This window comes from Halyomorpha halys, unplaced genomic scaffold, assembly GCF_000696795.3.
Source record: "Halyomorpha halys isolate HHAL.00 unplaced genomic scaffold, Hhal_1.1 Scaffold487.1, whole genome shotgun sequence".
In the NCBI taxonomy this organism is placed as follows: Eukaryota; Metazoa; Arthropoda; class Insecta; order Hemiptera; family Pentatomidae; genus Halyomorpha; species Halyomorpha halys.
In genome coordinates this window covers 899,372-920,880 of record NW_027111707.1, presented here as the reverse complement: position 1 = coordinate 920,880, position 21,509 = coordinate 899,372, and the positions used below count along the sequence as shown (strand labels likewise).

The following is a 21,509-nucleotide window of genomic DNA, read 5'->3' as shown; positions in this document are numbered from 1 at the left end:
ATATATAAATAAATGTTGAAGAATTTAATAATTCAACTAAATAGAGTTAGAAAATCAATTTTTTAAAGTAATTTGAAAAATCAAACTCTGTGATAGTCTACCAAAGTGATTAAAGTGCAGTAAACATGTTAAGAAGTTTTCAATACCTACACTCGATCATTTTTAGAATTTTATATTTATTAGTAAGTTCATTTAATATAGGTACACTTTGATTCTCACTGGATATATTCTATTTATATTGAGAGTCTAATTTAATTTTTTGGTTTTTATTAGGAACAAAGGTAAAATATAACTAATTATCACAGATTGCAATTAGTACAATATACAAAATAAAGTAATATATAACTTAATATCAATTATTTCTCACTAGAGGCCACATCCTTAAAGTTATTGCATCAATTTAGTAATTTTTATAAATATGATTACTTTATATTTAAAAAAATTAAAAGAACACTTCTCTATAATGGACTCCTCTCCATTACAGACATTTTTTCATTTACAACTGGCGAATAATAGTTTGTATTAAATTTGTAACATGTGTCTAATGGACGATCTCTAAAATAATCTAGTAGTTGATGATGACCAAATTAAAACATAGAGAATTTCATAACCAAACAAGGGAAATGGTTTTTCCGTTCTAAATTAATTTATAGCTTATGTAAATAAATTAAATCATAACAATTTATTACAAACAGATCAGGTAAAAAATAGCTAACATACCCATAACCTGACTTCTAAATTTGTAGTAATAAACAAACCCCTGCCAAAGTCCATTTTGCTGGTTTTTCTTTTGTTTTTAAATTGAATGTCCACACGTACGTTGGTCCTCTAGTTCTTGTTTTATATACTGGACATTCATAAACGTTTCTTAAATCTTGTTTATCCTGAGGAATAGCCTACAAATAAAAATTATTAGTTTATTTTTATTTATCTATAAAACAGAGAATTATATCCATATAGAAATATTTTTGAAATTTATCCATAAGTGTTATTATCAAAATAATACTAATAAAATGGAGACCTAATTAAGTTACATTTCACTTAAGAGAGATTAATAATAGCTCTCCATCATTTAATTGTTATAATATACTATCAATGTGATGAATTATTCAAGAACTATGTAAATTGTAAATGGTTTTGATAAAATAATGATGTGAATGAAAGGGAAGATTAATATAATGAGAAGTAGATGATATTAAATTAATTTATAATTTAACACACTGACTGCCAACTATATATTATCTCATAGGTTTTTTTTTACTTCCTACATTAATCAATGTAGGTTCACAAATATGAAAAGTAAAAAAACTTACGAGTTAGCTCATAGTTGGTATTAAATGTGTTAAAAGGATCAATAAGTAATTGTTCTGAAGATCAGGTACTCCTAACAATTACCAAACATTTACTGTACTATAACACGAATATTTAACAAAATGAAATAATCAAAGAAAGATCTCTTCACTATTATCTAATTTATTGATTTTTAAAAGTCTTGTAAAAGCCTGAAAATCCCTTTAGAATAAATTCATGGAAACTCATAAGTTCTATGCTTAACATGAAGGCTTAGAATTGTCCAAATTAACTGATAATTTGTCCTAACCCAATAAAGCAATACAATTTTACAATGATATGCCAGTTCGAGAAATTTTTAATAAAGTGGTTAGTGGATGAAGGGGCTAGGATGTTACAAATAGTAAATTTTAGGAAAACAAGATTCAATTTTTTTTATGAAGCTTGTTCTGTTTTGAGGTGTACATAGCTCCTTCAACATCTAGGTACTTCAGTTATTAATTGGATATTGAGGTTAGGATACTCAAACTAGATAGGCACCTACCCCCTTCATCTAAAGATGTTACACAGCCCTTCCTCTACTTACTTCTTCATTTATCATGTGTATTAAGTAAAATGGATGGTATGTATTATCTTTATAATTACAATTAGCAATGAAATTTTCTAAATGTTAAATGAAAGACAATGAAGATAGGACGAGCTGAATAGAATCATAGCTTTTATATGAAAAAACTTCATACTCATTCAACAATATAATGAAGAGCAATAAATTATATAAATGATGGAAGGAGGAATAAATTAGGATAGGAGCAGCACGTTATAAACTAAATTATATCATAAAGAAAATTATTAGATCCAAAGAAATATGGTAAACAAAAACATTACCCTTATATTAATTACTGGAACAGCTGGAAATAATTCTTTCAATCTTGACTCCATAATTATTCCTTGTTGAACATCCCAACGACCACCTTCCATGAAAAATCCATGAACATAAGCTCCTTCTCGAGGAGGACTCCTATTTTTTTCATTACAGGCTTATTAAAAGAGTATAACTAATGTAGAATTGTTGACAAATTTTATTATTATCATTATTTATTTTTAATTCAGAAATGTTAATTAAGAACATTGCTTAGCCAATAATATTCACTTATCAAAAGGTTGTGTTGTTATAAAAACAATTTAACTAACCTTAAAAGTGAAGGAATTTGAAATAAAAAAATGAATGGAGGTCATGTAAATAGATTGCTAATTAATTTATTTTTTATTCACAGAATGACTAAAAAGCTTCAATAAACAAAAATGATACATATGTATCATAAATACAACCAAATAGAAGATAGTTGGTGTAGTGATCAAGAAAGTATCATACAGTTCAGTGTAATATTACTTTAATGAGGTCTCTCTCAAACCAAACAAATAAAATAAAAATAATTTCTATTATCATTTACTTATATAGGAAATATACAGTAAAGAGAATTATTGTGATCGTAAAAATTTTGAATCTGAGTTTTTGACAGAAATACAAATTTTAAGATCTCCTAAATCCAAATAACCAAGTCTCACAAAATTGTCTGTCTCTTGAGTTTGTTTTTTTACAAGAGTTGGGAAAATCTAAAATAAAAAAAAGCATGATTAGGCCCATACTTAATCATATTGTGGAATCCTTATCCACTAAAACTATCTCCCAACATGGAGGGAAATGGGAAGAGCCTCATAACCTCGTGGTTATGATCTCAACATGATGACCTTGAATAATGGAACAGTCATCAGTCGTTCGTCGCTCCTTTTATATTGGATGCTAGTCACCTCTTCTAGTCCCTCTCTCTTCAACCACCTAAGGACAATTGTGGTAAATTTCTTAACTGCTGTCCAATGTTTGTCAGAGAGCAGCAAGTTTTCTGGTATGATATACAGGCACACAAAAAAATAATAACAAAATAATCCACCTTACCATATCAGCGACTATACCACAAACCAACATTCAGTATAAACCTGTAGATCCAACTTCCGGTATCTGCAGCCTCCCAAAACTGTTGTCATTGGATGATGATTATTTTACGCTCTTCTTTTGAAAGTAAAAAAAATTGTCTATAATATCTATTTCTATCATTAACAAGAAGTTCAACAGAAGGCATACTGGCTATCAAACACACCATTTCATATGATAAAGTACGAAACACACTACCTCTAATGAATTTCTACAATACACTGAGACCATCAGTCTCTTGTATGATTCTGTGATCATTGCATCTTTTCAAATTGGAGCTTCCATACCCTTTACATATACTTTCTTACATGTACTTAGCCATCACCATTGCAACATTATCTGCGAACCCCACAGCTTTAGCTACTCGTCATATTAAGTTCATCAGAAGAGGTCCAAAGATAGAGGCTTGTGGGAAACCACCAGTGATCTCACATCTTGGCCCAATATCTGAAGCATAAAATAGAACTCTATCTCTGATCTAGTCTGCAATAACTCTCATAAAATAGGCCAGCACAGCTCTAGTCCAGAGAGCATCCAATATGCATTTCCATCTTGCTGTGTTAAAAGCATTGTTAATATCCAAGATGATGATTGCTGCATAACATTTTGTATCTTTCCTCCAACTCATTCCTACAATTGCTTTAAGGACAGTTTCTATCACTAATCCAAAAGCATCTACCATGGATCTCTCTTTTCAGAATCCAATGTGGTTTTGCGTGTGCGATGCATATGTGCCTGGAATGTTCAGCAGCTTTTTCACTTAATTGGACATGCCAGAAGAGTCCATCATCAATTTTACCATTTTCTCAAAAATTAATGTTTCATCTAAAGATTTATATTAAACTCCCAACAATAATGTACAATTAAGCAGTATTTTTATTATAAGCTAGGTCTTATCTTTATTGAAATAGCGAGGCCACCCACTATTAGGTGAGACAAGATACAAGAATCATAGAACAAAGGTATATGAATTACAGCATTTTTTTTTACTCTGATGTAGGCTTCCAACTTGGCCCAAAATGTTAGCACACATAAAAACAATATTACACCTTATAATATATGTTACTTTCCCAATCATTTTCTCTTTAACTACGTGTATTAATACAGTATTAAGTTTATATCAACAAATTAATACTTACATGAAATCTTCTTTATGTTTTTTTGTGACATCACATTGCAAACACATTTTATCTAAAGGCTGCTCGGTTTTTCTGGCAGTGCTTTGCATAATGGCAGTTAAAAAGGATTGTGGATTGAAAAATCCAGATAACCATACTGATGATGGTAACTAAACAAAAAGAGTTCTGGGTTAAACATGAAAAAACAAGAGATACATGGATGACTATGTATTCAGAAATTATGATAGGAAAAATAATTCACAAAAGTAATATTTGTAAATTAAAGTAAGATTCTAAACAATGTTAGATCATACTAAAGGTTTTGTTCTGTAACAATGACTATCATGAGTATTGGCAATTACAAGAGCCATTCCCTGTTGGATCATCCAGATTTAAACTGGATTAAAAATGTTAAATGTTTGTTCATTAAAAATAATTTAATTAAAAACCTTAAACCAAACTACCAAAATAAAAATATCTTATACTTCTAAGCAATGAGATATTATTGGATATTTCCTTAAACATATTAGTGGATTGTTAGTGATGTTGAATATAAAAAATAATGAAACTTGACATAGTAGTGGGATCCTTTCAACATCTGAATGAAACTTGATACACTTCTAAAAACATATTAATACACTTTCTTTATGTTTTGGGCTTAATGTATGGTGACATTCACAGTAACATGAGACTGAATATAGTTGCAAAGAGTTGCATCTTGAATATAGATACAATACCATTAACAATCCACTAATATGTTTAAGGAGATATGTAATTACAACCTGCTGCTTAGAAGAAATAGGAGTATAAGATTGGGTTATTTCAGTAGTCGGGTTTAGTTTTTAAATTAAATTATTTTTTATTTTAACGTTTTCAGTTTTTCATGTATTGGCATTTTATATTTCATCACCTTTGACTAGACTTTTGGATTAATACAAATCAGGTATCAATACTTCAGCGAAAATATCATATGGGAAAGATTATTGATACTTGGATGGTATCACAAGCTATATTAGCTGTAGAGGAATATTAGTTTTCATTATATTTACTAAAATAAATTAACAAGATGTTGACTTTGAGTTGCACGGACAAAACTTTTGGTTAATGAAAAACTATATATCAGGAACCATTAGACATACAGATGCTAAAATAAATTGATTTCTTCTTGTTCAGACAAAATTTGAAATGCAAAATTTATATTCATATGCAAATACCATAAAAACTACTACCCTACCAAGATAAATGTCATAAACTACAGAATAGTATATTCAACTAGCTTTAATTTTAGTGCTAATAGATATTTGTACGTCTAATGTTCCTAAGATATAGATTTCCCAAGATTAAGTCACCAGCTATTAATTTATCAGTACATTTTTAATAAAATTTTGCTTTTTAAAAAAGTATATCTCGGGTTGAAGACTTGGCTTGGAAGTCAATGTGGAAAAAACAAAATATATGGTTACAGGAGAGGTGCCTAGGCCTGGGGAGGAGGTGACCTTCGGGGAATACCAATTTGAGAAGACTAATGTTTTTGTATATCTTGGCTCATTGGTAACTCAAGAAAATGAATCTGAACAAGAGGTTCAGCGAAGGAACATATCAGAAAATTGGTGCTATTTTTCTATGGCAAAGCAGTTCTGGAGTAGAGCTCTTTCCAGAAAATCAAAGCTTCGTCTTTATTAGACAATAGTGCACTCAGTCTTGCTGTATGGTTGTGAGACTTGGACTACCTCCCAGGATTGTGATCAGGAACTCCTAGTCTTTGAAAGAAGAATCCTCAGACGTTTATATGGTGGTGTTATCGGAGGAGAGTGAAAAAGGAGGGAAAATCAGGAGCTGTACACTATGTTTAAGGAGCCCGATAAAGTTTGAGTGATGAAAATTGCAAGACTGAGATGGGCAGGACATGTCATTAGGATGGCCAGTGAGGATCCACATAGACAATTACTGATAGAGCCACTCCATGGTACGAAATGAAGAGGAAGACCAAAGCTTCGATGGGCTGATGGTGTTGCTGCTGATGCAACAAATATGCTAGGGCTTCGGAATTGGATGGAGGCTACAAGGGACTGAGACAATGGGTGGAAGCTGCTGGAGGAGGCCAGAATTTGACACCAGATTGTAGAGCCACACAAGTAACAGTAGTAATATCTTGGGAACTATTACATATAAATAGCTCTTGTAGAGCTCATATTCAAGAAAATTTACCTTTCCTTAAATGATGTTCTATTAGATTTTTTAGTCTTGTAGGAAGTCTTAAAGATATGGAACACTGAACAAAAAATCAATTTCATTTTTTTAACATTTTGCAATATCCGCTGTTTTTTATTCCTCCTAACTATGGTTGGCAGATTCATCAATTTTGACTAGAAATGATACATAGTTTTCATAACTGGGTTTTCTCTTATCTTGGGCTCTTAAAGTGGAATAAGAAACAAAGAAAATAAGGAGAGAAAAATAAAATATAATTCCAGAGTTGCTGTAAATTTTTTTCAACAAAATAGATGAGCTATAAATTTGAAACAAATTTATTTATACTAGAAAATTAAGTTAAAAGTCACCAGAAAGAAGATAGAAAATGACACTTATGAAATGTTAATCATAAGAACCAAATAAAATAATACTATAAGGATGGTACAAAGCTAAAAAAAAAAATAAAAAATTTATTTCTATTTAAAATGAGCTTAGTACCTGAAGAAGAAATTTTTAAATTTTAACATTATGCTAACTCATTATCTTTTAGAAAATTCTAATCACAAAAAGTTCCTTACAACAAAGTCTGTAGACCAGGTTTCCAGTTCCCGAAGTCTCAAAAGAAGGTCAATAAACCAAGAAGTGAGTCCAAGCAATGATGGATATGCTCTAGCAGACCATACCCCTGGGACCTGATCCAAGAAGAGGGCATTTTCCAAGTCTTCCATATCAGAGGTTATGGTCAATTCACCCTTAAATAAACATAAATTGAAATTTAAACTGCTATAGCAAAAGTTACTTAACATTTAACACTTAACACTCCCCTCCTCCTTCTCTACTGGATCCACTAATGGAACTAAGTACAATGAAACAAAATATAGACCATGATAATAAATACAATCAATGATTAACTTATAAAAATTGTAAATTTTTTTGCACCTTTAAACCTAAATCAAGTTCTTTCAAGGATCTCTTCATTTCTCCAGTAAGATGGTTCATTCTTTGGCATTCTTGGAAAGCAACAATTACGTAAGGAGTTCTCTCTTCTACCTTACCCATAATCTCAGTCATATTGAACTCTTCAGGTAACTTTTCCATTATTTCATCTATTATTTGTTTCACCTAAACAAGATAAATAAAATCAAAAGTTTTTAATCAAGAAATAAAACAATGATATAATTTTTATATAAAACACTTTTACCCCTTCTATGTAATAATTTTAGTTTCTTTCAGATTCCATTAGAGTATAGTTTCAAACCACATGCATATATCCGACTGATGGAATGTTAAATAACTAATAATGTATTTTAAATTGTAATATGTAGTAATAAATGTATGAGTTAGAATACTTAGACAAACATTTATTTATATAAAAATTAATACAAGTTTTAAGTACAATATTTTTCTTATACTTATTGAGCATATCGCAAGTTATTATTGAGAACAATCCCTAGTTGATCTGTGGATACAAACTAAATTAAATAAACTCTGCTTTAGAAAACTTTACAATTATTCTCAATAGATTCCCTTTAGCACTCTTTTTTATATCAGGGAGGAAAATTAAAATAGCTTATGTTTAATTAGATTAGGAAAGTATAGAGTCAACATTGTGATATTATCCTTGTGCTCAGTTACTAATTAGATATTAAGAGATTAAGTTAATGTTATATTTAAAAAAAACATTTATTTTGTTGTGGATGTGGGAATGATGGTGTTTGATAAATATCTTTGCATCAATGCAAATAATATTAAAACTTTAAACAATAACTAACTACTTTTTACTGAGTCAATAATTTAAGTTCTTATTAGTTAAAAAAATTGCTTAGGAAGTAGAAATAAACCTTTTCCTCTCTAGTTACTGTAGCACCACCTGAAGCACCAGTTTCTCTCGGTTGCATTTCAAAAACTGTTCTAAACAGCTTCTCAGATGTTGTTGTAAGAAAGCCAATTTCAGCATTCGGGTGTAAGCCATACAAATAAGGACTTTCTGCAGGCATAGCCTCATCTATATAAGTATGATAACCTTGGTAGTCAAGGTTTGGAGGAGCAGCAAAACCAGGAGCCAGCAACAGCTCACCATCAACCTATAACAATGAAATTGAAAAACAAAATACGTAATCTTATAAATATATTTTAGAGACTTTTTACATGTATATTTTAATAAACCATTAAAAATATTAACCTTTACCATAGACAGAGAACAGACATTTGTAAAAGCATGAAAAGAAAATAATAAAAAAATTTTTAAAGAAAAATAGGATCATTTTGACCAATTTTAATATGTGAGATTACAAGAGAAAGTGTGATTGTTGAATTGTATCATAAATAATGTTTAATAATGAGAAGTCAATAAATTAGAATTTTCACTGTAATTTTGAGTTAATTATTATTTAAGATTAATAAATCATTTCTTGATTAATTAGAAATGTTTTGAGTATTTATTTGTATTTAAATGCATTATATAATTAAATAACATTTATTTATCCATTTAGACATGATTTGGACATTTTGTAATTTTAAATTATAAAAATTATATCTTTGAAATAATTCATTTAACAGTTGTAAATTGCACAAGGTCACAGAACTGTGACCTTCTTTAAGGAAAGTAGCATGAATTCTGAGTATACACCAATTTCGAAAGCTTGTATAACTTAATAATTCACATGTATATGTTTTGTTGTATAACAAAAGAAGTTTGTTAAAAGTAAAATAATTTATGATGTTTAATTTTGAACATAAAATTATGCATCATATAATTTCATTAAATGATGAACATAGTCAGCTTAATAGGACATAGTCCCATTAATAGAAATTATAATATTTAAAATCAACTTACAAGTTCAGGTTGCATAAATTCTTCCAGATAACTAATACACAATCTTCTGTCCCAATCATCTGTTATATGTCCACCATACATTATTTCTCCAAACAAAAATCTAAGATCTTCCCAAGGAACCTTAGAATTAGCTTCCAAATAGTTGTAAAGGACGCTTGCACTAATATTCAAATCGCCTGATACGACAATTTGGACTTAGATATCAATGGATAATCGTAAGACAATAATCATAAACTGAATAAAAAAAAATAAAACATACCAACATTAAATGGATAAACTTTATTCCATCCTTGAGGACCAAATTTTCTTCTTTCTGCAACTACTGCATGAAAATAACATAATGCGAATAAGATCGCTTTGAATTCAGCTTCTTTTGAACACAATTCCAATGTCTCCTGTGAAAAGTTATCCAAAGCCTTGTGCAGATTTGCTTTGATACCAGTTGGTGGTTCATTGGTGATTTTTATTGAAGATTCCAAAATTCCCTGAAGAACACAATCCATTTGTTAATTAAATAAACTAATCTTGAATGTTCCTAGGAAATCATTACTACTATAGCTTTCTACTTAGGTTTAATATTCAGTAATTAAAAATTTATATTAGATTGTTTGGAAAAGATTGAATATTTCAACCAAGACAAATTAAATATAAGTGCCTATATTAGGGATAATACTCACTTCATTAAGTTAAATAACCATTAATTAAAAATGAAATATTGCTTCTTTATAGGTTTTGAATCACTTCTAGAAAGAGTTAATACCAACAAACCTGTGAGAGCAGAGCACTGAATATCAACAGGAATAAACTAACATTACATAATTAAATTGTGGATCTAAATAAAGGATGCAGAGTGGCCTTAATAGGCTAATGAAAGTATTTGCAGGGTCTAAAAAAGGGAATAATGACTGATGGTTGGATTATTAATGGGCTACTATAGCCTTAAAACATATCTGAATAGGTAGTGGTTCCAAACCGGTGGTCGCCACACCACAAATGGGCCATGAGAGCCTTTGGGTGGACCATGGGATCTGGTAACACTTTTTTCTATGAAGATTAATTGTTTGGACTATTTTATTAACTATCTTTCCTGATGTTTGAATGTATGTTAAAATATTTTAACAGACAATTTTGCAATAAAAGAGACTCAAAATCAACATATTTTTCAAACATTTTCCCTAAGCCGCAAGTTGGGAGGGGTTAGGCTGAACTTGGTTCAATTTACAGCTAAATGTTCTGTAGACGAGTTGGGAATCGTTGGGGTAAGGTCTGGAAAATAACGAAAACTGTTAAGGTATTTCTAAAAGAAATAAAATTGGACTATAACTAAAAACTACTTTATTGCACATCACATGTACTTAAAGAACAATGACAAACAGATCAGCAACCTTATACCAGACGCACTATAACCTTCTGAAGGCAAGCTGATTGAGAACAAAAAAAATCGATACAAAAGTCAATAATGAACCATGCAAACTCAACAAAGACTATATCATAAATAAAGCTGGAAAGGGTTTACGTGATCTAAATAACTAACTAAATAATCATGTCTCATTGGACAAACCAATAGTATGACTGCTGCTGGGTCTTAAAAATTTAACCACAGTTAAGAAAATTATTTCATAATCACAATTCCAATAAACCTATTTTAAGCTTTGACAGGATGCAGATGCAGAAGGTTTTTCTATCAGAATTTTGGAAAACCAGGAGAATCCCCCCAAAATGGGCCCTATTTTATAAAGAAAGCTAATATTTTTGTTTTATGAAGTGATGGAGACAGCCTGTAGGATAACCTCCTACCTATCACTCCATTTCTGAAATAGCCAGGATGAGTGAAAATAAAAGAGACTACAAGACTAATATTGATATTTTGTACTTTATTATGAAAAAGTACCCCAGAAGACTTTCTGAGCTAGCATACAGGACCAATATACCCACTTGTGTGACTTGTTTTTCCTTTAGTACCACAGTAACATTAAGGGAGATCTGTAGCTAAAAATGCTTGTGTATAAATAGGCTAACAAATAAATTTTGAAATGAATTAACCTGAGGAATGGAATGAGCAGATGGAGAAGATGCTGGTTCTGCAGACATAAAAACCCTGAATTCAGGATTTGCATCAGCTCCTAAAAACTCTAATTTCTTCTCCAGTACAGGCAGCCATTTTTTCACCAAATGAACATTCTGCAGAAGAAAAAAAAATTAATTAATTAAATAAATATCAAATTACAAAGATCTAAAATAAAGGCAGAAATTGTACAGTTTAAATAATTTATTAGTATCCAGGTAAAGTCTCAAAACATTCTTTATTTTATCTTTAAAACTCCAACGTTTCAGCAAATTCGGCAATCATCAAGGACAATCTTAATTATAAATTTACACATCACATCCAATTACTTAAAAACTTCTGCAGGGTATTTTACCCAGGTCATTATTATCAGTAAAAATCAACCTATTTTGTCAGTATTTAATTAATTAATATTAATTTTTAAAACTTTTAATTACAGATGAATTTAACACTACTACCACTTTCTTACCAACACAATATTATAAAATAGTAGATTTTAATTGGATATTACTGAATGTAAATTTATAATCAAGGTATGCTAAATTATTAATAATAACGTTTTTTGTTAAAATAGTTAAAAATAAATATATAATAAAAGCTGTGATTTATTAGATTATCCTTGAGGATGGCCAATTTGGCATTTGGAAACATTGGGCTATTAAAGACATGATAAAGAATGTTTTGAGATAACCTGGATACTACTTAATTTATTTAAACAATAAAAATCAGTCTTAAGAAGTTGAAAAGATTAGAAATTGTTTATTATTAACTACAAATTTAATAACTATTTCATACCAATTCAGATACTAAACATTGTGACAAATGAAAGTCAAATGATTTATAAAATTTAAATAATATAACAAACCTGAAGAACAACCCAATGACCTTGACTAGAAGCCAATTCCATGGCTTCTTCTGCAACAATTTCTTGACCTTGACCCAATGAAACATTGTGAAAATTTCCAATATCAGTAGTAAAACCAAGCTTTCGTCCCAGATGCTCAACATCCTAATATAATTAAGAAACACATACACATAATTTGTATATATATAAAAGCACAGGCATGTATAAGATATAAATGCTTCCAATTATTCTAAATTTTGTTTTCTATTTTATTAGAAATATAGAATACTATTGTATTCTATATTTCTATTTCACAAGATTTAACATATTTTTATTTTTAATATATTCCTAATGTTTTCTGAAATTTCATATTCTATATACTGTAATCATTACTAATAAAAATAAATCTATTATAAAGGCATTGCTGAGTAGGAAGCTTCATCAACCAAATGAATTGACTACTAGTAACAGGGCAGAAATAGAAGATGCTACTCTTCTCATTTTTAAGAAAAAAAGTATATCAGGTACATAGGTGAGTATAGCTTCCTCATTACATCAATTGGGCAGCTTGGTACATAATTATCTATATTTCAAGCTTTAAGAATATTTGTTAATAAGTTTTATTTGTCATTTTACAATAAAATATAGGAGATTTTAAACAATTCTCAATCGTGTTTGAAACCATGCATGTAAAAAAAAATACTTATGCTTATGATGAAGCAGAAGTAGTAGATGCAAGCTAATAAAATTAATTTTAGACCATTATCACAATAATCTCCAAATTCAAACCCTAGTCGGACGAGCTGTTTTTGAAATATATACAGACAGAAACAGGACCAAATTTTTCTTTGACGTTTATAAAGTAAAATAGGAGTGCGATTTTTCAATACTAAGGACATATTTTTTTTTTTCATTTCTTGGATTAATACAAATTTTCTAACATTCAATAGTAAGGAAGGAAGGATAACTCCCTAATAATAATTTTTTTTATTATTAGTCAATAATGTTTAAAATTATTACTGAATATAGAAAATAAGCAAAAAGATATCAAATTATCTCTGTTTAAATACATTTAAAAAAAATAAACTGAAATTATCCTTCACACAATAAGAGAATCTACAATGTATAATTTTATAGATAGTATGGTTTTAAATAGAATAAGGCAATGTGAAAGTAATTTCAAGTAACCAACAAAACACACACAACTGACAAGTCAGTGTTCTGTAAACTGACAATTTTCAGGAGAGTATATTTTGTACTTTGACTGATCTGGAATGCAGCACCCTTTTAGCTTGAAAAACGTACAATATATTTATATTTTTGAGAACATGGTACATTCCTAATTGTGTTTCGAATAGTTTAACCAATTAGTATCAATGAATATTAAAAAATAAAAGTGAAAATACCATTGTACAGAACAGTGACAATATGTGGTTTAAATTTTAGAGGTCTATGACGAAGTAAAAATTGTGGATAACAATGCAAATACATGCTACTTCAACATGTATAGCTTAAAAAAAATAATGATAATGAGATATAAAAAGTAATATTACTGTGACAGTTCCTTACTTTTAATGGATTAACACCAGGGGATAAAATAAAAAATATGGGAGTCCCAGCACTCGATTCTTCAAATGATTTAGCAAAATCTATACTTCTTGATTCAACATATTTTGCTCCAAGCTTTTCTTCAATAAATGCTCTAAAATTATAATTTTAAAAAAATGAAAGAAAAAAATGATCTTGAATTAAATAAAATTACTAGAAGTTTCTAAATAAATAAAACTTTGAATTTGTTTATTGATTTATAAAGTAATACAAGAGACCAATGAAAAGATGAAAATAACAGGAACATCTTTACATTAAGTTAAGATGGGAGGGAAATCCTGAAATGTTAAGAAAAATACATTTTATGAAAAACAAACATTTGAACAACTATTTATAACTAATAACAAAGATTGGCGTAAAAATTACTTAGTATATCTAATCATAAAATAAGCATATTAATGGCTAAGAAATGATAACTCGTAACTGTACATGCACTTTAGTGATCCTGTCAAAGAAAATCTGTCTGTCATGGAATTGAGGGTACTTTATAGTCCCCCTGTCCTGTCTCCTTTTCAAAGTTATAACAATGGAAAAGTTATGATTGAGTATTGGGGATGCTGAATGGGTGGACACAACTAAAATGTTTTTATTGTTTTATTTGTCACGGTATACACAACATATAAGTTCAAACTGTAGTACGAACAAAGAGCACTAACTTCAAAGTGATCATAACAAAGATATCACAACAAGAAGGGCCAAACAAAGGACTCACAACGGCTAGTGATCTAAAATCGATATATTCAGTTTGGCACAGAGCAACTTGAATAAGATAAAAATTAATTTTTATATCAGACTTTAACAGTGGGTACTGTATAGTCTCAGCCCTGCGACAAATTTACCAATGTTGTAGATTAAATATGGGCACTAAATCAGCAATTTTCACAGCCTTACAAAATTAATTTGATTAATAAAACTTATGAATAAAAATTAATTAATGAGGAATAAATTTAGAAAGTTCATGCTTCTAACATATACAGCTGTATGTGGCCTGCACACTTGTCATAAAACCTTCTAATTTCTTAATATGCACAACAGATAGAAAAACAAAAAATATTGTGTATCCAAAATAACTTTGATAAATATAAGTAAAACACAAACGCTTTCTTTTAGAGGTATATATTATTGAGTAAAAGTGGAGAGTATGCAAACAAATACAAAGGCAAAAACTAGTTATGGTATAAGATGACGGAAAAAGATTGTTGTACTTGAATATGCCTCCACTGAACGACCAAAAATATAAAAAAAATAAACTAGAACAATTTTGAGATAAATTACGTTTTTATAATATTTTTTTCTCCTACACTAAGGTGATTGTTTTGCACATATGAGGGATCACTTCTTGGCTATCAATATGTTTTAACGTCTTTTGAATTTTCATTCAAATATATGAATAATAAGTATTAATCAATATTTACTTGATAGCATAAGTCATTCTATCAGGGCGGAGAGCTCTCATCATACAAAGTCGTTGTATAGGTGTTTTGTTTTTCCATTCTTGGGGTAACTTTTCCTTTTCAGGACATTCAGATTCAACAAGCTTTTTCCACCTTTTTGAAGAGCTTTCAATATCTTTATCCAAATTTCTAAAATATTAAAATGACCAAACTATATAAAATGAAATATTCCTTTGCACAACACATTTGAAATATTATAAAATATATGTGTAAAATTGCATTGTTATATTTGAACCAAGAAATAGCAGAGGTAAGATCTGGTTTGAAATGTTCTAAAATATGATAATTGAAAACATACAGTTGTGTAGTTAAATCTGTGCAAATTAAAAACTTGGTAAAATATTGTTGCCTGACTAATTCATCAAAACTTTGGTATAATATTCATAATTAGAGACCTGATTTTTGTGCCATTTCATCCTAGCTCTAAATTCAGCCAAACCTCAATAGAATTTCGATTTATAAAAAAGACATTCTATTGATACTAATTTAATACTGCATAAAATTGTACTTTTTGGGATTACTGCACAAATTTAATCATTTTGAGGATTTTTGACACAAAATAGTATTTTTGTCCATTTTTTTTTTAAGTTTAATTATGGATTGCACTGTTATAACTTACAAAGTTGTCTGTGATTCATGGAAGAAAAAAAAAACAATAAATAATGTCACAAAACTAGTATATTAATTAATTATAACAAAAATATCTATATAGTCTCTACACTTTTTTTATTATCTTTAAACTCCCAAGTTTCAGCTATTTCGGCCATTCTCATGAATAATGAAGAATCTATCAAGTTATTCACACTATCACAGCCAAACATTGGTTATCACATTATTGCAGGCTATCATTACAATTATTTAGTTTACAATTTCTATTTCACTTAAATGCTATAACAACACTATAGTATTTAAGTGAAACAGAAATTATAAACTAAACAATTATAATAAGTGTAACTGCGAAAATAGTAATTGACTAATTATAAAAATTGACAAAGGCATAATAGCGATAGTATGAATAAGTTGATAGATCATTGAGAATGACCGAAATAGCTGAAACTTCTTAGGAGTTTAAAGATAACAAAAAAGTGTAGAGACTATATGGATATTTTTGTTATGACTAATAAATATATCTGTCTCAAACAAGATATTTCATTATATACAAACAGAATATTAATATTAAATTAAATGACTCATGATGGTATGTGAAGACAAACAGAAATACCTTTGTTTTTAGGAAATAATAAGTTAATACTCACAGCAATATAATAAAGTTTTAAAGCTCATATTATGTTTATAAAAAATTAATAATGATTGCATTCTCAGGATCACAAGTTGAGTTTCAATTTTCATTTAAAATACCAAAATCAAGAAAACCAAATTTATATTTAAAATTTTTAGTATAGGTAGTTATATTTTTCATTAAATTAACTCCATTAAATTAAAAATTATAATATTAAAGATATGAGGAGAAGATGATTGGGGGTACAGTCAGTGACGCATATAAGTAAAAACGTATTTATTAGAGCCAACATTTTGGCCAGATTTTCTAGCCTTCATCAGGGTTAAGAACAAAAACTATAACAATTATAATGAAGAAGAGGAATTACAGTATGATTAGAAAATAAGAAAATAACTAACATTATAAGTATAAAATAGTATTGAAAGACATGTATTGTCTAAGAATTATAAAGTTCTGGCTGAAATGTTGGCACTAATAAACAAATTTTTACTTATTTGTGTTCTTTACTGACGACACCCCAATCATCTTCTCTTCATATATATTATCCACGGTCAGCTTACTTATCATTTCAATGTTAAAGTATTGAATAATAAAGAATTGTGAAATTTAGAAATGTGAAATCCAATATTTGAAGTTTAATACTAACATTTAATATTTTAAGTACCTACTAATTTCTAAATAGCACTTAGCTTGATTTTCTAAAATCCTAAAATTTTTATGGTTGTAAAATTTAGTTTTCTAATCTTTATAATAGGAATAAAAAATTATAAATATTGTCAACTTCTGCTTGACTCTTTAATTATGATCAGTGTTTGAATCAAAGTAGTTTTTTTTTTCCACAAATGTATTTAGCAAGTTTACTTTGATTTATTCAAAGTTAAATAAGCTTTCCATGTACATATTAATATCGTAAATTACAGAATAAAATTATTTTGGTTTGGATATTTTTTCACATTTTGGGTATTTTACTGCACAATAATCTGATCTCTATTCATGATGAATGAGTAGTTAAAACCCAAATAACTCAAACAAATATCTCTAATGAAATATAAATTAGGCTTATTAATCAGATTATGCAATAGTAATTTATACCTGAATTCATCTTTTGTTGATAGAGTTCTAATACCACCCCAGCTTGCATTAGATAGAAAATCGACAGGGCTAGTAACATGAGGTGTAATCGGAAATCTCAGAAAAAAATCCAGTTCAGCAGAAGATATTTCATTCTTCTTTAGAAGAATCTGAAATGAAAGCTATGCCATTAGAACATATATATCACTCACAACACTGAGTATTTGGAAATAACCAGGTCATTCTGGAAATCATTGTGACACAGTTGTCCAATTTGAAAGAGTATAATACAGTCCTGGTTAAAAGAGTACAATATCTACTTTATCTGATTAATTATTTAAGCAAGAGGTGAGCTGCTAAATTACCAGTCATAGCATGATAAATGGGAAAACTGCTCCTTGTGTAACATGAATGCACTTGAGAATATGTTCCGCTTCATAGCAGTTTGCCCAAAACAGAAGGAATGTAGAAGGCCATTTTTTAGAACAATACAACAGAATTTATTGGAAACTATAAACATTCTGAACATAGCAGATAATAAAAGTTTATACCTTTACTTAAAAAAAGTTCTAACAATAGAAAAGAGTTAATACAAAAAATATTATTTCAATAAACTATAACATAGTAAAAGTAATTTTAATTGTAATTTAATTTTAATTTTAATCGCAATTTTTCATATTTAGAACTGTAATTTTAAAAGCTTGTAACTATATATTTTGTATATTTAAATCAATGCCCTGAAAAATGAACAAAAGTTCAATGTTGAAAACTGTTTTTTTTTTTTCTTTCAAAAAATAATATTAAGTATGTAAAAGAAAAAATATATAATAAACACTCCTATCTATCTGTCAATAGTCCTGTTTACAATATACATAAAAAGAGCTTTCTAACAAAAATTAATCCATTCACTTTTAGAAAGTTATTATTTAAAAATTATTATGAGAAGATCTCAAGTTGATTAGTTAAATTTTTATTTAAAATACTAATGTTTAACATCTTCTTGACAGGGGAAAATTCAAATTTTAAAATTAAGTGAAATAGTTTTTGATGTAGAATTTTAATTTGTCAAAAAAAAAAAAATTACTTTCCAGCAATATCATATAACTGTGATAGAAAACTTCTCATGTGCTTATCTTTCCAGAGGTTGATGTTTCTATGGTTGATCACAGGGGAATGAATTATGATAAATATAAAAATATGTTGTAAAAAATACCTGAAATGTCATCTGTGATATAAATATTAATTTATCACACTCAAAGAGTCCTCTAGAAGTGTACATAAAAACGGAATATGTGATACAATCAATCAAGTTTTCAACTCTTGTAGCAACATCAGTACTGGGAACTGCTTTTTCTATAGCATTTTGGAAAACCACACTGAATGCCTGGAACATTTATGTATATAAATCACATGAGTGCAGTCATTATAGTATACATAATAACTAAATTTAGCTTTTTGAAATTGATAAAATTATATTAGAAAAAGTCAAAAACAAAGTATAAGATTAGAATAAATAATTTTAATCATATAGTCAAACCTAAGTTCAATAATCAGTGTTTATTTAAACATTTACATTTTAAATTTACTGAATTTTTAAAATTTTTTTATTGAAATAATACATTTTAATACACCGAAGGGCAATAGGTTTTAGGGATGTATGTACACAATCTACCATATATACATATTAACTAAAAATAAAAAGTAAATAAATAATGATAATAAAAAAATACAAGAAAATAATTAAGTATAAACTAAAATGGATAAAAATAAAATTACATATACACATCATAAATAAAAATAGGTGAATAACTAAGTTAAATAATAGAAAATAAGAAAACAACTGATGGTGGTCCCACAGAATGAAATCTTGACTCTCTCACTCAGGTTAGAAGAGGTTGGTTAAGTTGGTTAGGATAAACCGTCTGCATGTCAGAAATGCCCAGATAGGAATTAGATAAAAAAATAAAAATAATAAATACCACTAGTGAAAAAAATGGTATTTTCTCATTAAATATCAAGTAATGATAGTAATATAGTAATATTTACTCTTATCAATTAAAATACAATAGTGAATAGTAAATTTAATTATACCTTCAAAGAAAACTGATAGATAGGATTAATTGTATTCAGTTCATTGAGAATGAAATACAATAATGAAGCCCTAGCTGCAGCCAGCCTGTAATGTTCCCTAGCCTGGTCAATTTGGACAGAGGTCACTTTTGCTTCGGCTACCTTTTTCTCAATTTCTGCAGCTGTTTTCTTTGTAGTTTCCAAGTTTTCAACAAGAGCAGTATCTCCAAGGAGATTTCCTAAATAAAAACAAAACAAAAATGTTGTTTCAATAAACCTCTATTTTTATTAAATGCAAGCAACTTTATTTCTGATAAATTTATTGTGATATATTGCTGAGGGAATTGCTACTTGTTAATACACCTATAAGTTTTCTAAAAATTAAGCCTATTTAAGAATAAATAAAAACCTCCATTCTATCTTAAAAACCTATCTTATAGTAACAAATACATTTAAATAATTACAGGAATAGTAAGATAAGTTTAAGTAATTAATATACTATCCTGGATCGTCATCACAGCAATGATTTTGCTACTTTTGTAATTTATTTACTTTACTTTATAACAACAGGACAAAAGTTCTAATATATTGACATATGAATTGTATAGTTAAAAATTGATTGAAGTAATTAATGTCAATATTCAAATGAATATTGATACCAATATCAAATGTGGTTCAAATTCGGCCTGGGGCGTTGCTTTTTTTCATTGAGTGGGGGCCTCAAAAAATGAAAAACCTGACCTCAAACATGATCGTTAGGTGGTATAAGACTCAAATGGGAGTCTTGGACAAAAAAAAAAAAGATGGTCAGGGTTGAGATCAAAAAAGCAAAAATAGTTTACAACTATTTATTTTCCGACGTTTCGCCCCACTTTGCAGGGCTTAAAGGGAGGAAAAGTAAATAAAGAGTAGTATTAAAAAAAATTACAAAGAAATAAGTAACAAAAATAATTAGACAATGATAACAACTGTAGTATTTATATATTGTTAAAATAATCATTTGTCTAAACTGATAATAGTAATAGTAAAGATAACAGGTGTAACATGAATAATATAAAGTGAAATAAGGTAATTTAAAAATCTGAAGTGAAAGTTTACAAAATAAAATAAAAATATATATAAAAGTACAAGGTGAGATATAAAAAGAAGTACATAAAAAGATTAAAAATAAGTAATAAAGTATAGAAATAAGTGAAAAATTGTGATGGAATGTTACTACTCTTTATTTACTTTTACTTATTATTAGTTACTTCTTTTACAATCATTGTTATTACATCCTATATTGTATTTACTACCCTAACTATATTTTCTTCAGTATATACTCGTATTATTAGTAACGATATGTGTCATTCTAATTTTACTTAGTTATTCCTAAATTAAAAAATTATTATAGTCATTATTATAATCATATTTCTGTATCTTTCTCTTATTATTTTTCGTCATATCTTTATCACTACTTCCTGTATACGCAACATATTTGAAATAGAAATATTAGCCGTTAAACGGCTGGCCACCTCCTCCCCACTCCTCCACGCTTCCGCTTTATTGTCGCTGTCGGATTTAAGTAATCCGATTTTTGCCGTTGTTTTTTGATTTTATATAAAGTCGGGGTCGGGGGTCTCATTTTCTGATGCCCCCCCTTTCCGCGGACACCGGTATAGAAGTATATACCGGATACCGGCCCTGATGTAAACAGTCTTCTTCTGTTCAACCTTTACCTTTGAACAAGT

The 21,509-nt window shown here is 28.6% G+C and overlaps 1 protein-coding gene across 1 annotated transcript in view; it reads right to left on the bottom strand.

The window, feature by feature from the left end:
* Positions 1-113: 113 nt before the first annotated feature.
* Positions 114-21,509, bottom strand: part of Dhc93AB (Dynein heavy chain at 93AB) — an 81,861-nt gene continuing 60,465 nt past the window's right edge. Inside the window, exons 54-68 of the mRNA XM_014424971.2 lie at positions 19,801-20,018; positions 18,923-19,093; positions 17,731-17,879; positions 15,360-15,527; positions 13,906-14,038; positions 12,358-12,501; positions 11,471-11,608; positions 9,687-9,912; positions 9,428-9,603; positions 8,433-8,675; positions 7,531-7,713; positions 7,170-7,343; positions 4,420-4,568; positions 2,176-2,308; positions 114-896 (exon numbers count right to left, since the gene is read on the bottom strand). Of these exons, the coding sequence (XP_014280457.2) occupies positions 735-896; positions 2,176-2,308; positions 4,420-4,568; positions 7,170-7,343; positions 7,531-7,713; positions 8,433-8,675; positions 9,428-9,603; positions 9,687-9,912; positions 11,471-11,608; positions 12,358-12,501; positions 13,906-14,038; positions 15,360-15,527; positions 17,731-17,879; positions 18,923-19,093; positions 19,801-20,018 (2,567 nt within the window). The 3' untranslated portion in view covers positions 114-734. The remainder of the gene's footprint in view (positions 897-2,175; positions 2,309-4,419; positions 4,569-7,169; positions 7,344-7,530; positions 7,714-8,432; positions 8,676-9,427; positions 9,604-9,686; positions 9,913-11,470; positions 11,609-12,357; positions 12,502-13,905; positions 14,039-15,359; positions 15,528-17,730; positions 17,880-18,922; positions 19,094-19,800; positions 20,019-21,509) is intronic.